The sequence below is a fragment of the Panthera uncia genome, unplaced genomic scaffold (assembly GCF_023721935.1).
Source record: "Panthera uncia isolate 11264 unplaced genomic scaffold, Puncia_PCG_1.0 HiC_scaffold_1393, whole genome shotgun sequence".
NCBI classification, from domain to species: Eukaryota; Metazoa; Chordata; class Mammalia; order Carnivora; family Felidae; genus Panthera; species Panthera uncia.
Genome location: NW_026058023.1, coordinates 68,714 through 89,052, shown reverse-complemented (window position 1 = coordinate 89,052; position 20,339 = coordinate 68,714). Strand labels below are relative to the sequence as shown.

The following is a 20,339-nucleotide window of genomic DNA, read 5'->3' as shown; positions in this document are numbered from 1 at the left end:
TAAGAGCAGCAGTAAACAGGGACACAAACCTGGGACCTATTCAGAGACCAGAAGGTTGAGTGGAGTATGAGGAAAGAGAGGCATGATATGAAGCTAGAATCAGATTGTACCAGGGCCTTAAAGGCCAGGCTAAGGAAGGTGGGCTCAAAATCAAAGGTTAGGGTTTCCCTTCTAGGTGTATGTGTACTGAGGGGTCTCCCAAGGTGATCAGGCATATGAGAAACCACACAAAAATGTGGCATATCACTTGGAATGTCAATTTTACTGAAGGGCTTGGGAAAAGACAATCTTGTATTTTCCTATAAAAGATATATTATTATGGAACTTAATGTGAAATCATAAGAATTTTAAAAATAAGTTGGGGTTCGGGGTGCCTGAGTAGCTCAGTCAGTTAAGCGTCTGACTTCTGGCTCAGGTCATGATTCCCTGTCGGGCTGTGTGCTGACAGCTCAGAGCCTGGAACCTGCTTTGGATTCTGTATCTCCCTCTCTCTCTGCCCTCTCCCCGCCCCCCCACTTGTGCTCTCTCTCTCTCAAAAATAAACATTTAAAATTTTTTAAAGAACTAAACTAAAATAAAATTGGGACTTCAGAAACATTTCCCAGTTATAGGAAGCTGCTCCCCGATAAGGGAGTGGTTGGAAGTAGTCCACTCTCTGATGTCTTTCGGGATAGGTTAATAGAGGAGTCATTGGGGAAGCATTCCTGTAGGTGATGAGAAACCAAGGATTGAGTACCACTGAGGACTCTAGAATAGGGCTGTCTGGGACTTAAAGATCAACTGGATCTGACTGTCTTTGGAGAGCTTGCAGTCTAGGCTTTATGGAACTGATGATTCTGTGCAAGAGAACAAAGCAAAAGCCAGGTGAAGTTTCTCTCCTCTGCCCCATCTCCTTGATATGTTCCTCTTGTACCACATGCACTTTTATTTAAAAAAGTATTTATCATGCCACTATTCTCTCACTTCTTGTATGATCTTGGACAAGTTATTTCTCTGGAGCTCAGTTTCCTCATATGCAGAATGGGGATAATAATACCTACCCCATAGTGTCACAATGAGGGTCATAGTGAGAACTAAATGAAAACATGTATAAAATCTCTTAGAATAGAATCTGGAACAAAGTTCAACACTGTTTAAACAGTAGCTATTATAACAGAATTATTACTACAACCTCTGTAGCCACTGTGTTCCAGTAATCATCTCCCATTGCCATTCATTTCTTAGGTCATTCAGGTTGAGGGTGGAAGGTGGGGGATAGGTCTGGGAGGAACATACAGATGAACCAGACGTCATGGCACAGACTTATGAATATTGGTTTGTGCAGCTATACCTAACACATAGTAGATGCTCAAAATGCTTGCTGAACAGAATCAACAAATGTCTTCCCACTAAACTGGAAGCTCTTTAAAGGCAGGGACCATACTTCCTAGCTGTTGTATTACTGGAACCAAGCCCTGGGTGAGGCACACAGTAGGCACTTGGAGATCCTCGAACAAACGAATGAATGAATGAAGAAATAAATAACTGCAGGCAGAAAATCATTAGGGCACAAAGCCGGCTCAGAAAAAAGTGTTGCACAAAGATCGTCACCAGTTTTAGGAAAGGAGTGAACATAGCAAGAGACGTGTCAGCCAAACAGCTCGAGGCCTCAATAGCTCAAGGATTTAGGTTCACTGCGCCCCCCCTTCCGGGATACGGGTGAGCGCAGACCTCCGCTGCCCGCCCCCAGGCCCGCCCCTCCGCTGGCTCACGTGACCGCGGGGCGGGTGTGCAGAACCACCAGGGGAGGAGCGGCCGGCTAAAGTCGGCTGAGTGAGCAGGGGCCATGGCGGGCGTGGTGGACTTCCAGGACGAGGAGCAGGTGAAGTCCTTTCTGGAAAACATGGAGGTGGAGTGCAACTACCAGTGCTACCGCGAGAAGGACCCGAACGGTGAGCGCCTCCGGCGCAGCCTGGGGACACGTGGGGACGCATGGGGGAGGGGAGGGGGCTAGACGGGTCACTAGCAACCTCTGGAAGAGGTCTGGAAGGGGTCTCCGGCCGGGGACTCGTTGGGACGCGATGGGACGATAACGACGTTGTGTGTGTTGGGGAGGAACGGGTTGGGTTTCTCGAGGACCTGCGGGGATCGCAGCGGCGGCATACTAGGAGGGACAGAGCCTGGAGGCCGGGGCGGGTACGAAGAGAAGTGCTTGGGTGCTGGGGGTAGAGCGATGGGGATACATCAATGAACAGATAAAATTCCCTGTCCTTCTGGAGCTTACATTCTAGTGGAGGGAATTGGACAATAAACGTAAGGAAATACATGAAATCGTGTGGTAGAATCTAGTCATTAGTGCAATGGGAAAAAGGGCTGACGTATAGGGAGTTGAGGAGGGCAATTTTGAATTAAGGGTCAAAGGTAGTCATTGAGAAAGTTATATTTGAACTAAGCCTTGAAGGTCTGTGAGATCAATGCTAGGGAGAGGTAACACCTAGTGAGGAAAAGGCCCTGAAGCATGAATGTGCCCCTTGTGTTCTGGGAACATTGAGTTGACTTGAGTGTGTGGGTGGATATTGGTGTCCAAAAGAGGTCACCCAGAGAGCAGCCTGGTGTGGGCTCACCCACCAGGTGAGTGGTTTATAAAGGGGGAAAAAATGACACTAGTCTTACCTTCTTTTTTTTTTTTAATATTTTTTCATGTTTATTTTTGAGAGAGAGAGAGACAGAGTACAAGCAGGGAAGGGGCAGAGAGAGAGGGAGACACAGAATCTGAAGCAGGCTCCAGGCTCTGAGCTGTCAGCACAGAGCCCAACGTGGAGCTCAAACTGATAAACCGCAAGATCATGACCTGAGCTGAAGTTGGATGCTTAACCGACTGAGCCATCCAGGCACCCCACTAGTCTTACCTTCTAATAGCTTGCAGTCTGGTTTCCAGAATATGATATCGCCATTTCTTGAAGCTAACCAACTAACCAGAGTTGTTCTGCAGTATGATGGCTTAATAAGAACCCGGGGTGGTTCTTGGAGGGCTCACCTGTGTCCTAAGAGGAGTTGGAGTCACTGAGGAGCAGGATTGGTGGGAAAGACTTCTGGGGGGAGGTCAGGAGGAGCAGGCAACTGTTGATAATGGAGGAGAGGGTGGGAGAAGAGAATGCTGTCTTCTGGAAGGTTGAAGTGAGACTGTAGTGTAGTTAAATAAGATTGAAGAGTGAGGTGTGTCAGGCCTTGAATGCCAGGGTAAGGCATTTAGACTATTCTTTTAGGCAATGAAGAGCCGTACATGTTTTTGAGGAGAGAGTTCATGGTAATGTACTCTGGAGAGTATACTAAGCATTGGAATGGGGAAGGGTGGGCATACAAGGACTGGCTGCAGCACTTTAGAAGTAGAGCCTGAGAGGAGGCAATAGTGACTATACCTACTGTCTTTTGAAGTCATCATGATCTCTTACCAGGATAACTAAAATAGCCTTCCAACCTCTGTTTGCATGCTCATTCCCTTAAAATCTGTTATCTACCTTCAAACTGATAGTAAAAATTTCATTTTGTTCTAGTAAATGCTGTCTTATTAGATTTTTAAATAACAAAACAACATGTTGGTTGTCACCATTACTGGAGTATACCCCCTCATGCATCTTGTTCTTCTATATTCATCTGGGCATATACAAACATACTAGAATGACATACATTTATTTATTTATTTATTTATTTATTTATTTATGTTTACTTATTTTTGAGAGAGAGACAGAGCATGAGCAGGGGGAGGGGCAGAGAGAGAGGGAGACAGAATCGAAACAGGGCCCAAGGCTCCCAGCTGTCAGCGCCAAGTCTGATGCTGGGCTTGAACTCACGAACCATGAGATCATGACCCAAGCTGAAGTCGGATGCTTAACTGACTGAGCCACCCAGGTGCCCCCTGGAATAACCTTTTAAAAATGCAAATTGAATCATATCACTACTCTTCTTAATTTTTTTTTACTATCCATTTATTTTTGAGAGAGAGAGTGCACGTGCGCAAGTAGGGGAGGGGCAGAGAGTGAGGGAGACAGAATCCATAGCAGGCTCCAGGCTCTGAGCTGTCAGTACAGAGCCTGACGTGGGGCTCGAACCCATGAACTGTGAGATCGTGACCTGAGCCGAAGTTGGACATTCAACCGACTTGAGCCACCCAGGGGCCTCTATCACTACCCTTCTTAAAACCCTCCAGTGATTTGCCATTGACCTGGAATAAAATTGTAACTCCTTCCTGTGTTCCACAATGCCCTGTTATCTCGTCCCTGTCTTTCTCTCTTCATTTCCTACCCCTTTTCTCCTCGATCCAGCCACATAATACCTTATTTGTACCAAGCTTATTCCCTCTTTGGGGTCTTTTAATTTATTGTTTCTTGTGCCTGGGACTTTCTGCCCCCTTCCTGTTTTATTGTCTTTAAATCATTAGTTCATTCTTGTTATTCACATTTCAGCTCAGACATTAAAGTCCTTACTAGGTCCTCCCTGATTGCCCAGTCTTGTAACTATTCCGGCAGTTTGCACAACAAACTATCTTACCCTGTTTTATTTCAATCACATAACATTTGTTACTGTTTAAGTGTGTCTTAAAAAATATAAATGCATCTTGCTCACCTATCTACTTATTTTTTTCCCTCCTCTAGAATGTAATTTTTAGGAGGGGAAGTGACTGTATTCCCACCATCTATAACAGTGTGTGGTACATGGTCGCACATAGAAGCTCAAATATTTGTTGAAGGAAAATTAATGACATGAGTGTCATTTGGAATGAAGAAGGGACGGGGGGAGAGATGTTAAGAAGATACTCACTGGGATTAGAGACTGCTAAAAAGGGAGAGTCTGTTTCCAACTTCTTTAGTAGCTACCATTTCTACTCAGTCTTTGGGCTTCTCATTCTCAGCCTGGCTGAGGAATATAGTCAGGGAAACACCACTTTCTTGCTACTACAAAGACTAGCCCACGGACCCTTTTGGTTTTCAGTGTTTTATTGCTGAACTTCCCGGGAAGTTCCAAAGGTAGCAAAGTTTCAGTCATGAAAGGCAGTGGATCTTTGGCCCTGGCTAACAGGGAGCAGGAGGGCTCCACCAGAATGGCTGGTGACTGGTGGAGCCAGAATAGTGGCCACTGTCTCCCCAGACTGTACATTGCTCAGCCCTGGCTAAGGACAGACAATGCCAATTGTAGGATGGCTGAGCACCCCCTGCATTCTTTGTGGTGAGGTCACCTTGCTACACCTCAGGAGGACAGAAAGAAGCTGGTCCTCAATAAAAGACACATTCTGGCCTGCCACACCTCAGCCCTCCCCACTGCTGAGCAGCAACCCCTGACATGAAGAACAGCTCTTGCCTTCTCCTCACAGGATGCTATCGGTTGGTGGACTATTTGGAAGGGATCCAGAAGAATTTTGAGGAGGCTGCCAAGGTATTGAAGTTCAACTGTGAAGAGAACAAACACAGTGATAGCTGCTATAAACTGGGGGCTTATTATGTGACCGGAAAAGGTAAGGTGGTGCCTGCTTTCTTTGGTCATTGTCATTGATGGTAGTACTGGCATGACATCCTGAGCCTCATGCTCAGGACCTCAGGGTCCTCACTGGCCAGGCTGTGGGCAAGCACATTGTGGGAAGATTTGGAGAGAGTTCAAGGGGGAAGAACATAGCCTTTCAAGTTAGGCAGACCTTAGGGAATATTATTAGCAAGAAGTGGGACCTTGACCCATTCACTCTAACTCTGCCTCAGTTATATCACCTGTAAAATGGAGAAAAAATAGTACTTGCTATTAAGTAATATTAAGTATAATAAGATAATGCAGGTAAAGACATCAGCATGTGCCTGCCACAGAGGAAGGGACCAATTATTAATTCTCTGCCATCTGTCTTTTCTCCTAATTCCCTAATTGCAGTTATCACTATAGTAGTGAGTAGTGTTTAAATTATCTATTGCTAAATAAGAAATTATTCCAACAAAGTTATTATTTCACATGGTTTCTATAGGTCAGGAATTTGGGATCTGCTTAGCTATATGCCTCAGGATCTCTAATGAGGTTGCAGTTAAGACATTAGCCAGGGAGCTGGGGGTAGAGTCATTTGAAGGCTTGACTGGAGCTAGAGTTTTCAGTTCTAAGATGGCTCACTCACATGGCTGTTAGGAAAGCTTTCTGTTCCTTTCTAGCTCTTATCAGGAGACCTCCATTCTTTGTGACAGGGATCTGTCTGTGGGCTGCTTAGGTGTCATTTTGACATGGCATCTTGCTTTCCTCCATAGTGAGTGATCCAAAAGAGAGTGGGATGGAATCCACGGTGTCTTTTATGACCTACCCTTGGAGGTCACATGTTTTTCATTTCTATCACATTCTGTTAGAAGTGAATCAGTCCAGTCCACACTAATAGGAGAGAACTAACATCCAGGCTTTTGAAGGAAAGAATAGCAAAGAATTTATGGGCATATTTTAAAAACATCACAAATAGAGAATATGACCTTTGACAGGCAACTGTTTTTTTGAGGATTGTATGATTCATTGATCTCTTGCTCCCAGGGCCCAGCCAAGCCTGGTTAGAAAGATATTCAGTGAAAGTTTGATGAAGAGGGTGTCTTTTTAATTCTCTGGAGTTGTGTGAACTATTTCTGCTTTCACATGGGATGTGGGGCCTGTGGTAGTCACTATTTTGAAGAAAGTTTAGCATCAGCAGGAATATCAGCTTCCCTTGATGGAGCAGAGAGGCATTTTTTTGACCTAATAATTCTCCTAGTGTCCTTCCTAAGGAAATAACTGGAAATGCAAGTAAAAGTTATGTGAAAAGATACCCTAGTATTATTTATCTGGCAAAATTTTATTTTCATTAACTTACAGTTTACAGGTAATACACAATTTCATTAAAATAATGATTTAAAAAAAAACCCTAAAACCTGTGTGCCAACAGTAGCAGCTTAGTTAAATAAATAATGTTACCTCCATTGGATGGAATGTTAATTAGCCCATTAAAAAATAATGTTTCTTTTTTTAATGTTTATTTATTTTTGAGAGAGTGCAAATGGGGGAGGAACAGAGAGAGGGAGACAGAGGATCCGAAGGGGGTTCTGTGCTGACAGGCTGACAGCAGCAAGCTTGATGTGGGGCTCAAACTCATGAACTGCAAGATCATGACCTGAGCTGAGGTTGGACGTTCACTCGATTTAAGTAATCTCCACACCCAACATGAGGCTCAAACTCAAAACCCTGAGATTAAAGGTTACATGCTCTACCAACTGAGCCAGCCAGGCATTTTCTCCCACCCCCTTTAATGTTAAGTAATCTTTTTACCGTTTTTTACTATATTTTTCACAAGGACTTTGAATTTCTTATTGAATTAGAGAAAACAAAAGAGGCCCTGAAATTGTTCTCTTATTAGACAAATTGATGTGATTAATGATTGTATATTGACATTTTTTTTCTTTTAGATGTTACTTTATTGAGCACACTTTTACTATCTTTAGTGAGAGAATGAATTAAGTATGGACCAGTAGAGGGAGGGAAGAAGGACTCTAATACCTGTTACACCTGGGAGAGCTTGAGAAGCATCTTCAGAGAGATATGTAAAATACCATAGAGGGTCAGTGCTGGGAGTGTGTGTTCAGTGTTGACACAGGGGGTGCTGTCGCAGAAGAGGCAGCATTCAAACTGGTCCTTGAAGGACAGAGTGTGGTTTGTTTGGTGGAGGTGGTAATAAGAGTTATCTCAGGCAAAGAGAAGGTGTGTGGGTGTGAAAGAACACAGAGTGTTTAGAGATCAGTACTTAATCCTGTTAAATTTCTCTGGATGTTCAAACCACAGTGGTCATGGAAGATCCTGTTAGCTGATCTTTGCTACTCAAGCCATTTTGGATTGCTGTTTAGCAGACCTTGGGCCCTGCCATGTTTAAAAGCCAAAACTGTTGACTCCCCCTGCCTAGTTCTGAGCCAAAGAATTTTCCAGTCTTTTTGCTTTTGCTTTTGCTTTTGCTTTTTGCTTTTTGCTTTTTGCTTTGCTTTTGCTTTTTGCTAAAAAATCACCCCGTGTCCTTTCTTGACACAGACAGGTTAATAACTCTTTTACCAAGGATAGCTTGGGGCAAGGGAAAGAGTGGGAGGCCAAAGAACCCACTTTTAGACAGTGTAGCATCTGGCAAGGCATTTTCTTTCTCTGAGTAGCAATTTCTTCGTTGACAAAATTAGAGTAAGAAGGTCCACTCATACCTTCTTCATAGGATTTTTCTGAGCATCAAATGAGAATAGATGTGACTGCTTTGTTAAATTGTAAAACGTTTTATCAACGTGAACAGGTCTGGTTGTGCTGCAGAAGTTACTCTGGATTGCACACTTAGAGTGTGCACATCCAAGAAATACGTTGGCCAAATGTTTTCATATAGGAAATCAACTTTGAACTATTCTTGTGAAACAATCCATGTGTCCTATGAAAAGAAGTAGAAGTTAACTCTGACACATATGTCTTTGAGGAAATATTATGCAACCAATAAAACAGATATTAAGAAGGGTTTCTAATGGGGCGCGAAGAAGGTTCATGATTACAAATGTAAAAAAACCAAATTGGGGCGCCTGGCTGGCTCAGTCAGTAGAGCGTGGGACTCTTGATCTTAGGGTTGTGAGTTTGAGCCCCATGTTGGGCACAGAGATTACTTAAAAAGAAAAAAAAAAAAGGGGGCAAACTACATAAAAAACTACATAGTGCTAGGAAGAAATACACCAAAAATTAAGTAATGATGGTCTCTAGGTGGTGGTAACAATAGATGACTTTTGTTTCCCTTCTGTTTAAGAGTCTTCAATTTCCTCTTCTAAAAAGTGGGATTGCTTTAGAGGAGGACATGAAAGCTCAGATAAGTTGATGACAATTGCAAATGAATCTTTTTTATCTAAAAAATTTATTTATTTATGTATTTATGTATTTATTTATGAGAGAGCATGAGTTGGGGAGAGGGGCAGAGGAAGAGAGAGAGCAAATCTTAAGCAGGCTCCACAGTCAGTGCAGAGCCTGATGTGGGGCTCAATCCCATGACCTTGGGATCATGATCTGAGCTGAAATTGAGTCTGATGCTCAACTGACTGAGCACCCAGGCACCCCGCAAACAGATCTTTTATCTCTAATCTAGATTGCTTTTGTGAGCTTCAGACCACACGTACCTGATTTTTTATTAGACCTTTCTCCTTAGAATTATCATAGGCATGTCAAACTTAACAAATCAGGGGCACCTGGGTGGCTCAGTTGGTTAAGGGTCTGACTTTGGCTCAGGTCATGATCTCACAGCTTGTGAGTTCAAGCCCTGTGTCAGGCTCTGTGTGGACAGCTCAGAGCCTGGAGCCTGCTTCGGATTCTGTGTCTCGCTCTCTCTCTGCCTCTCCCCCGCTTGCACTCTGTCTCTCTTTTTCTCTCAAAAATAAACATTGAAAAAAAGATTTTTTAAACTTAAATCAGATACGGAATTCTTAATTGTTTTTTCTCACCCCAATTTATTATGCCCATTATCTTCCACCTTAGCAAGTGGATCTCTCTCTAGTAGTAGCTAATAGCCAGTTTATCTCCAAAATATGTCTCAAATCTGCCCTCTCTCCCTCTCCTGCATCATTCTTATCCAAGCTACCTTCCTCTCCTGCTTGAATTACAGTTAGGAGATTAATGCAGGTCTCTAATCCTCTTTCCGTAAGGAACTAAAATGAACTTTAAAAAAAAAGTTTATTTTATGATAGCATGAGCAGGGGAGGAGCAGAGAAAGAGAGGGAGAGAGAGAATCCCAAACAAGCAGGCTCCACACTCAGCATGGAGCCCGAAGTGGGGCTTCATCTCACGACTGTGAGATCATGACCTGAGCCGAAATCAAGCGTATGACATTTAACCAACTGAGCCACCCAGGCACCCCTAAAATGAACTTGTAAAAATATAAACCATGGACACTGTCTTGGGCTGGGCTGTGGTGGATGTTTTTGAGGGCAGCCAACCCATAGCCTGTGCTTTCTGTGGAAGCCTGAGTCGGCCTTTGTGGCTTTCTCCCTCTGTGTCACAACCCAGTCTTCCAATGACACTGCAGTTCACCAGCTGCCCACCTTAACAGATTCAAGAACAAGGGGAAAGACAGTATAAAAATGAGGTGGTGTCAAGTAGAAGTTAATGTGGACCTGAGGAAAGCTAAGAAGGAAGACTAGATGCTGAAAAGGAGAAACGTAAGCTAATTTCCTAATAAATCTACTTCTCCACAACAACCAGGGCAGTGTAAGTTGATCTGTTAATAGCATTGTCAAAAGCATAAATAGCAACAATTTGGAAAGCCACCTCCAGGCTACTCAAGCTGCTAAGAAACTGCTTTCTGGGGAAAAGCAGCCCCCATAGAGAACATCATCTGGCTTGGTTTCATTCCAAAATTTGTGTCCTTTTTGGACAGAATTGTTTGTAGTCCCATTCAGTTGAATCTGCTTGAGCTCTCACTAACATTGCTTCTAGAATATCAGAACAGACCAAGGCTGTGGTAGATAGAGGTGCTGTCCCAGCATTCATTTCTCCATTGACATCTTCCCATGCTCGCATCAGTGAACAAGCTGTATGAGCTCTAGGAAACATTGTACGCGATAGTTCAGTTTTCTGAGATTTGGTTTTCAAGTATGGTACATTTGACCCACTGTTGGCCCTTCTTGCAGTTTCTGATATGTCATCTGTAGCATGTGGTTACTTAGGTAATCTTATCGGGACGCTTCCAAATTTTTGTTACAAAAAGGATCCTGTGCTCCTGTAGATGCTGTTAAGCAACTTCTTCCTATTTTAGTTCTTCTCCTGCATTATGGTGATCCAGAAGTATTGGCAGATACCTGCTGGACCATTTCTTACCAGACTGGTGGTCCAAATGAGCAGATAAAAGTGGTTGTTGAAAGGGGAGTTGTGCCCCAACTTGTAATGCTTCTAAGAGCTCCTAAATTGTCAATTGTGACTTCTGTGCTAAGAGCCATAGGAAGTATTGTCACTGGGACAGATGAACCGACTCATGTTGTAATAGAAGTGGGAGCACTTGCCATCTTCCCCAGCCTGGTAATGAGCCCCAAAACTAATACTCAGAAGGAAGCAGTGTGGACAGTGTGAAACATCACAGCTGGTTGCTGGCACCAGACACAGCAAGTTGCGAATCGTGGGTTAATCCCATTTCTCACTGGCATTCTAAGGAAAACTTTAAAACACAAAAGGAAGCTGTATGGGCTGTGACCAACTATTCAACTGGTGGGCCAGTTGAATAGATTATAAATCTTATTCATTGTGGTATAATAGAACCACTGATGAACCTCTTAACTGTGGAAGATGCTGGGGTTATTCTGAACACTATTTCAAATATCTTTCAGGCTGCTAAGAAACTAGGTGAAACTGAGAAACTTAGCATAATGATTGACCAAAGTGGAGGTTTGGACAAAATTGAAGCTCCACAAAACCATGAGTTTTATACAAAGCTTCATTGCACTCAACTGAGAAGTATTTCTCTGTAGAAGAAGAGGGGAAAAAAATGTGCCAGAAATTACCTCCAAATGCTATACATTCTCACTTCAGGATTGCAGATCTGGAACCTTTAACTTTTAGATTGTACAGCTGAGGCAGAAAGTTGTTTGTTGTGTACTATGTTTGCTATACATTTGTTTTACTGTTTCTCTACTAAGAAGTCTTTTTATTTTTTATTTATTTTTACTTTTTATTTTATTTTAAAGAGAGAGAGTGCTCTCACATAAGTGGGGAAGAGGAAGAGAGAGAGAGAGAGGGAAAGAGAATCCCAAGCAGGCTCCATGCTCAGTGCAGAGCCTGATGCAGGGCTCAATCCCATGACCCTGGGATCACGACCTGAGCCAAATTCCAGAGTTGGCTGCTGAACTGACTGAGCCACCCAGGTGCCCCAAAAACTCTTTTTAATTTTTTAATTTTACTTTATTTTTATGTTAGAGAAAGAGAGAATACAAGCTTGGGAGAGGAGCAGAAATAGAGAGAGAGCGAGTGCCTAGGTGGCTCAGTCAGTTACGCATCCGACTTCGGCTCAAGTCATGATCTCTCAGTTTGTGGGTTCGAGCCCCACATCGGGCTCTGTGCTGGAAGCTCGGAGCCTGGAGCCTGCTTCAGATTCTGTGTCTCCCTCTCTCTCTGCCCTTCCCCTGCTCACACTCTGTCTCTCTCTCTCAAAAATAAATAAACATTAAAAAAAAAAAATTTAAAAGAAGTAGAGAGAAAGAGAGAATCTTAAGCAGACTCCTTGCTCAGTGTGGATCCCAACATGGAGCAAGATCTCACAATCGTGAGAACATGACCTGAGCTGAAATCAACAGTCACATGTTTAACCAACTGAGCCACCCAGGTGCCCCCCAAGAGTTCTTTTTTTTTTTTTTTTTAATTTTTTAAATGTTTATTTATTTTTTAGACCGAGGGAGACAGAGCGCAAGTGGGGGAGGGGCAAAGAGAGGGAGACACAGAATCTGAAACAGGCTCCAGGCTCTGAGCTGTCAGCACAGAGCCTGATGCGGGGCTCGAACCCACGAACTGTGAGATCAAGACCTGAGCCGAAGTCGGACGCTTAACCGACTGAGCCACCCAAGTGCCCCCCCGAAGAATTCTTTTTAAGTGTGGTTTGCTATTATAGCATTTTTTACACTACAGTTATACTTGAACAGTTCCAAGTTATGTATACTGTCTGAAGCTTCTCTTCTCAATAGGTTTCTTATTTCTGTGTGGAATTTCGTATCTTGCAGTATCCTGTAAATGAAGATTAAATTCCACCTTTTTCTTTAGTTAAAAAGAAAAAAAAAGAATATAAACCATACATTGGATAAAATATATGAAAAACAGGCAGTGTAGTGCTGTGATCCTCAAGAAAAGGGAAACATAAAATGTGAGCCCCGTCCATGGTTACTTTTTCTGCCTGGAAGTTCTTTCCAGACTATCACAGAGATGGAAGCCAAAGAGAGCATGACAATTTTGCTGAACTGATGAGGCAGAAGTCAGAATTTCTGGTGAATAAAGCAGTTGGAATTTGAGGGACAGAATGCTAGAGAAGAAAGAAGCTATATTGAGAAGGTACTCCAGAAATCCATATAGGAGTACTTTTAAGTCTTTGGCCTAATGTTAAGCAGCACATGCATAGAGGGAGACTGAGAGACCTTCATTGAAAAGCTACTGGGGAGCTGTGAACTGAGAAGAGGTTCCAGAGGTTTCACAGTAATGGGAGTGGTTTGAATTCCAACCAGCCCGAGTGGAGAGACATTGAACACTACATTCAACTGAGATTGCCCTAGTAGCAAGACTGTTCTATAATCTGCTCTAACAAAACTTAAAAACAAGTGCCATAGGGATTTTGGCTACCAGAACAAAAGTTCAACAACCTTCAAAGGAATATAGCAAAATCCAGATTGAACAAAGTATCATGTACAGTGTTTAGCATAAAATAAGAAATTGCTAAACAGAAAAAAAGCAGTCAACAGAAACACCTAGATATGACAGAGATGTTGGAATTAACAGTTAAATATTTTAAAACAGGTGTAATAGGGGCACCTGGGTGGCTCAGTCGGTTAAGCGTCCAACTTCGGCTCAGGTCATGATCTCACGGTCCATGAGTTCGAGCCCCACATCGGGCTCTGTGCTGACAGCTCAGAGCCTGGAGCCTGCTTCGGATTCTGTGTCTCCCTCTCTCTCTGACTCTCCCCCGTTCATGCTCTGTCTCTGTCTCAAAAATAAATAAACATTAAAAAAAAATTTAAAACAGGTGTAACAAAGATTTTTAAAAGTTAAAATAAAATATGGCATAATGAGTGAATAGATAGGAAATCACATTAGAGAAATTAACACTTGAACCAAATGAAATCCTACAGTAGAAAAACATAATATTTGAAATGAGAAGTTACTTGACAGGCTTAATAGCAAAATAGACAATTTGAAAGATTGGTGAACTTGAATATAGGATTATAGATATTACCCAAAATGAAGTGATGAGAAAAAAAAAAGAGCCTCAACCTGTAGGAGTCAGTATTCTTCAACCTAACACATGTATATCAGAGTCCCAGAAAGAAAAGAGATTGGGGCAAAATATGTATATATTTGAAGAAATAACAGCAGAAAAATTTCCAAATTTGATGAAAAGTATCAGTCTGCTGATCCATGGCATTCACTGAACCCAAGCAGGATAACCAATGAAATTATACCTAGACACATTATTACCAATTTGGTGAAAAACGAAGATAAAGAGAAAATCTTAAAAGCCATCAGACAAGGGCACCCGGGTGGCTCAGTCAGTTGGGTGTCCAACTCTTGATTTCAGCTCAGGCCATGATGGGTCATGGGATCAAGCCACGTGTTGGGAACTCTCTCTCTCTCTCTCTCTGCCCCCCTCTCTCTCTCTGCCTCTCCCCTGCTTGTCTCCCCATGTGGACTCTATAAAAAAAAAATTTTTTTTTAATTTTTAAAAATTAAAAAAAAAAAAAGGCAATCAGAGAAAGACTTTGAAGGGAATAGTGGTGAGAACAACTCCTGACTTTTCATCAGAAGCAACATAAGCCAGAAGACAAAACATCTTTAAGGGCTGAAAGAAAAAACTATCCAAATGAATTCTACTTTAGCAAAAATGTCTTTAAAAATGAAGATGGGGGCAGCTGGTGGTTCAGCCGGTTAAGCGTCCAACTCTTGATTTCAGCTCAGGTCATAATCTCATGGTTCATGAGATCGAGCCCATGTCCGGCTCTGCACTGACATCATGGAGCCTGCTTGGGATTCTCTCTCTCCCTCTCTCTGTCTCTGCCCCTCCCCCACTCTTGCACATGTACTCTTTCTCAAAATAAATAAACATTAAAAAAAATAAAAATGAAGATGAAATAAATTCATTTTCAGATAGACAAAAGCTCATGGAATGAATCATTAGCAGACCTGCACCACAAAAAATGTTAAAGTTGTTTGGATTGAAAGCAAATGATAACAGATGGAAACTAAGATCCATACATAAGAATAAAGCACATTAGAATATGTATGCAGATATGAGACTTTTTTCCTCATTCTTAATATCTCTAAAAGACTGTTTAAAGCAAAAATAATTGCAGTGTATTGTGAGGTTTATATATAGAAGTAAAATTAAAAAGTATACGTAGAAGTAAGACATAATAGCAATAATACAAAGGATGGAACTGTGGTAAATGAATAAAAATGTATTTTAAGATTCTTACATTATATGTGAAGTGGTATAATATTTGTGGTAGATTGTGATAAATTAATGTTATATGTTCACTAGATAAGTCACTGAAGAAGGAAGTATAACTAAAAAACCAGTGATAAGAATGACATGGATTATTAGAAATACACAATTCAAGGCTCAGCTGGCTAAGCATTCAACTTCAGCTCAGGTCATGATCTCATGGTTCGTGGGTTTGAGCCCCGCATCAAACTGTGCTGATAGCTCAGAGGCTGGAGCCTGCTTCATATTCTGTGTCTCCCTCTCTCTCTGTCCTGCCCCCACTCATTCTCTCTCTCTCTCTCTCTCTCTCTCTCTCTCTCTCAAAAAATGAATAAACATTAAAAAAAATTCAAAGAAATACACAATTCAAGGCACCTGGCTGGCTGGGTTAGTGGAGAGTGTGACTCTTTATTTAAAAAAAAAAATTTTTTTTAACATTTATTTATTTATTTATTTTTGAGACAGATAGAGAGCATGAACAGGGGAGGGTCAGAGAAAGAGGGAGACACAGAATCTGAAACAGGCTCCAGGCTCTGAGCTGTCAGCACAAAGCCCGACACGGGGCTCGAACCCACGGACCGCGAGATCATGACCTGAGCCGAAGTCGGACGCTTAACCGACTGAGCCACCCAGGCACCCCGAGTGTGACTCTTGATCTCAGGGTTATGGGTTTGAGCTCCACGTTGAATGTAAAGATTACTTAAAAGTGAAATAAAATCTTTAAAAAAAGAAATACACGATTCCGAAGAATGCAAGAAAGGAGAAAAAACAAAAAGCATTTGGGACAAATGGGAAATAAGTAAGATTATAGATTTTAACCCAGCTATAATCAACAATTGCATTAAGTGTAAGTAAACACTCTAGTAAAAGGCATAGATTGTTAGGCTGTGTATAAAAGCAAGACCTATATCCTATTTAAATATAAGGTGGCACAAATACACTCTCAGAACTGAAAGAACTCAGGGGAAATAGAATCTATGAGTTTTTCTGGAAAAATCTATTTGATAACCAATAAAGAAGTTAATCAAAAGAAACAATTCAGGAATGGAGAAGCTCTAATGAAAAGACTGGTGATGAGTGGAATCCATTTAGAATGACTATTGGGCTTATTAGGTTACTGAACAGAATGTAAATAATATAAACCTTTAGAGCATAGAAACACCACAATGTTTCCCGGACACTTATTATGTGCCAGGCTCTTTGTAAAAATGCATTTAAGCTTCTAACATATGAAGTAGGTACTGTTTTCCTTATGTTACAGGTGAGGAAAATGGAGGCTTATAGAGGTTAAGTAACTTGCCTAAAGTCACACAGCCAGCAAGAAATGGAGCCAGGACTGGAGCCTAGGTTTTCTGGCTACAGAGTCCAGGCTTCTGTTAACCACTGTGCTATGCTGTCTTCCTAAATTAAAATAATAGAGAAGTAACAAAAAGTAGAGGGAGGGGGAGGAAAGATGGAAGGAAATGTGAGACACCAGTCTCCTCACCTATTATAGTTGTGAGTTAGTACTTCTTAGATTTAGTTAAGGGGCACCTGGGTGGCTCAGTTGGTTAAGCATCAGACTCTTGATTTCAACTCAGGTCATGATCTCATGGTTCGTGTGATTGAGCCCTACATCAGGTTCTGCGCTGATAGCATGAAGCCTGCTTGGGATTCTGTCTCTCTCTGCCCCTCCTCTGCTCTCACACATGTGAAATAAATAAATAAACAAACAAACAAACAAACAAACAAACTTTAAAAAATAAAATTAGCATATACAATCCAGTTTTTCAAAGTACATCTATCTAGCTGTCCATTCAGCCAGCCAGCATGTAATCTGAATATATACTACAAAGCTAACTGGAATGGTATTCTCTTAATGATAATGATGGTTATTTTTAGGTGGTAGATTTGGAGTGATTTCTTTAAAAAATAATGTTAAAAGATAGTGTTTGTATTTTTTGAGAATGAGTGATAGTACATAGGGATTTGAAATTTTCCATTAAAAAGAAAAATCTAAAAACTAAAGAGAAAATTGAGCCCTGTCATCACCATTGCTTAAAATCACCCATTAGCAGTTTCCCATAATTTCTAAGATAAAGTACAGGATCCTTAATAAGGTGCGTCAGACCTGTGATCTGACCCTTACCTGTCTCTACAGCCTTTTTTCCCTAGCGATTTCTGGGTTCTAGACATATGAGTTTTTTTTCTCTTTGTATCCTATTCCTCCTGCTTAGAACAATTCTTACTCCATTTTTTTTTCCTTCTTTTTTTCCCCATTATATTACATCTCAAATATCACTTCTTTGGGGAGACTTTCCTTGATCTTAACCTGGTCTAGGTCAGAGCCATGATACATTCTCATAGCATCCTGGACTTTTCTTCCAAATACTTGTCACACTTAAAATCATACATTAGGTTGTGTGGTTGTTAAATATCTGTTTCATTAGATTATAAGGGTAGGGACTGTGTCTGTTTATTCCAGAACCTAGAACAGTAGTTGGCAAATAATATGTATTCAATATACATTTAATGAACATTTAACAAAGTGCTTATAAGATCACATGTTCTCCCTATAACCCCATGAGGTAGTTCTTATAGTCCCCACTTTTCACCTCCCTTAGGGGTGGTCTGCCTTATAAGATATCATTTGAACAAAAGATTCCAAGGCTGGAAGGTCTTTGTGCTATATACCAGGCCACCTTCCTTTCATGCTGCCTTAGCTCAAAATGTATGAACTTTATTCAGGAATTAGTCTCTAACTTTGGCCTGAGACATGCAGGTTCTGCCCTGGTTGGTTTTATTTTTTTCTTCCCTTTCCTTCCTCCCAGGTGGACTGACCCAGGACCTGAAAGCTGCCTCCAGCTGCTTTCTGATGGCGTGTGAGAAGCCTGGAAGGAAGTCTGTGGAGGCATGTCACAACGTTGGTCTCTTGGCACATGATGGACAGGTCAATGAAGATGGCCAGCCTGATCTGGAGAAGGCCAGAGACTACTACACAAGGGCCTGTGAGGGCAGCTATGCCTCCAGCTGCTTCAATCTCAGTGCCATGTTCCTGCAGGGTGCCCCTGGCTTTCCCAAGGACATGGGCCTGGCATGTAAATACTCAATGAAAGCCTGTGACTTGGGCCATGTCTGGGCCTGTGCCAATGCCAGCCGCATGTACAGGCTGGGGGATGGTGTAGATAAAGATGAGGCAAAGGCCGAGGTGCTAAAAAACCGGGCCCGGCAGCTGCACAAAGAACAGCAGAAAAATGTCCAGCCTTTGACATTTGGGTAGTGTGGCCCATGCTTCTAAGTAACACACAGCTTGAGGCTGGCACCTCCTATGTCTTACATAGCCCTTGAAGGTCAACCTGCTGGAGCAGGAAGACTTGGGACTTAATGTCAGTAGCTCTGGTTACATAGACCCATTACCCCAGAGTGTCACCTACTAGGTTGTAGCCTGAAATGTTTATTTCAGTCAGTATTCTTTCATCTGTTGTGTTCTGTGAAGACACACACATTTATGGGATTTTATGTCTCAGAGTCTGTGCTCTGTGAAAAACAGCAAACTAGAGAGCAGTAGAGACTGGGCGGGGGGTGGAGAGGGGAGACAAAGAGCAGGAAGACTCAGCAGCCACAGTGCCTGAAGGAATCAGACCTTATTATTATCATTATTATTATTTTAGTTGGGAGGGCTTGAAAATCAGAGTCTTGACTTACATAATAGAGGGCTTAAGGAGCTAAGAACAGTTAAATAGTCACGACTTCCACCCTCTGACTTATGTAATCATTGGTGTGGGCTTCCTTTTTGCCTTTAGAGTCAGATCTTCAATAAATTCTTAGAGATTGGGAGGGATGTGCAGCATAAAAGTTAAAGGTCATTATGCTTCAGGATTGCCAAAGAGGATGAAATATAAGCTGTGCTTTAGCGGAGGCATCCACAGTTGAAAATTAGCATCCCCAGTCCACTCACTTGGCATTGCTCATCATGCTGAAGGACAGATTATTCCCAAGGCAACTTCACCTAGGGATTTGTAAGCAAAGGTTTTGTGACACATTTTGTCCCTCAGAACTGGATCTTTTTAACTGTCTCTGTGAATAAACTATTGTGATTGATTAGTAGTTTGTGTTACTAGTTTCTCTCCAGATTCTGGGTAGGGTAGAGATGTTCTTTGTGGTGGTTGTGCTTTTTCTTTTAAGGTAAACCTTTGCCTTTTCTATTATCTTCCTAACCCGTCACTAGGGGGCACGCTTGTCATTTTCCTGCAATAACAGGACTGGTCTGTCACCACCTACTGTTTCTGAGCTTCCAGTTTTGCAGCTGTTCTACAAGGAAGGCATGCAATGTAGATGAAGGTTTGTAAGCTCGGCCTGCCAGTTTCTCAAGTTGATGGAGGAAAGGGACTTCCCCAGGAGCAGATAAGTTTTAAAAAGTGAGTTTATTTTTAAAATGTGAAGTAGTTTTTGTTTGGTTTAAAATAAACTCTGTAAGCCAACAAGCATATGAAAAGATGCTCAACATCCCTAATCATTAGGGAAATGCAAATCAAAACCAGAATGAGATAATTATCCCACACTTGTCAGGACGGCTGTTCTATTAAAAAAAGGGGGGTGCTCCCTGTGTGGCTCAGTCTGTTGAGTGTCCGACTTCAGCTCAGGTCATGATCTCACGGTCTGTGAGTTCGAGCCCTACGTTGGGCTCTGTGCTGACAGCTCAGAGCCTGGAGCCTGCTTCGGATTCTGTGTCTCCCTCTCTCTCTGCCCCTCACCCACTCATGCTCTATCTCTCTCTCTTTGTCAAAAATAAATAAACATTAAAAAATAATAATAATAAAAAAGACAAACATTTTCAAGGATATGGAGAAATTGGAACCCTTACACATTGTTGGTGGGAATGTAAAATGATATAGCCACTTCAGAAAACAATATAGTTGGGGGGGGGGGAGAAAACAATATAGTGGTTCCTCAAAAAATTAAACATAGAATGGCCATATCATCTAACAGTTCCATTTCTGGGTGCACCTATGTTCATAGCAACATTTACAGTTGCCACAAAGCAGAAGCAAACTCAGATGTCTATCAGTGAGTGAGTGGATACACAAAATGTGGTGTATACATACAATGGAATATCACTCAGCCTTAAAAGGAAGGAAAATCTGACCCATGCTACATGGATGAACCTAAAAGACAT

At 41.9% G+C, this 20,339-nt stretch overlaps 1 protein-coding gene and 1 pseudogene across 1 annotated transcript; both read left to right on the top strand.

Moving 5' to 3' along the window:
* Window positions 1–1,778: 1,778 nt before the first annotated feature.
* LOC125917007 (cytochrome c oxidase assembly factor 7) lies at window positions 1,779–19,267 on the top strand. The gene is made up of 3 exons (XM_049623266.1): window positions 1,779–1,931; window positions 5,348–5,488; window positions 17,995–19,267. The coding sequence occupies exons 1-3, from the start codon at window positions 1,826–1,828 to the stop codon at window positions 18,441–18,443; spliced, it is 696 nt and encodes a 231-aa protein (XP_049479223.1). The 5' UTR covers window positions 1,779–1,825; the 3' UTR covers window positions 18,444–19,267.
* On the top strand, window positions 10,035–12,122 carry LOC125917006 (importin subunit alpha-1-like; annotated as a pseudogene).
* Window positions 19,268–20,339: the final 1,072 nt, after the last annotated feature.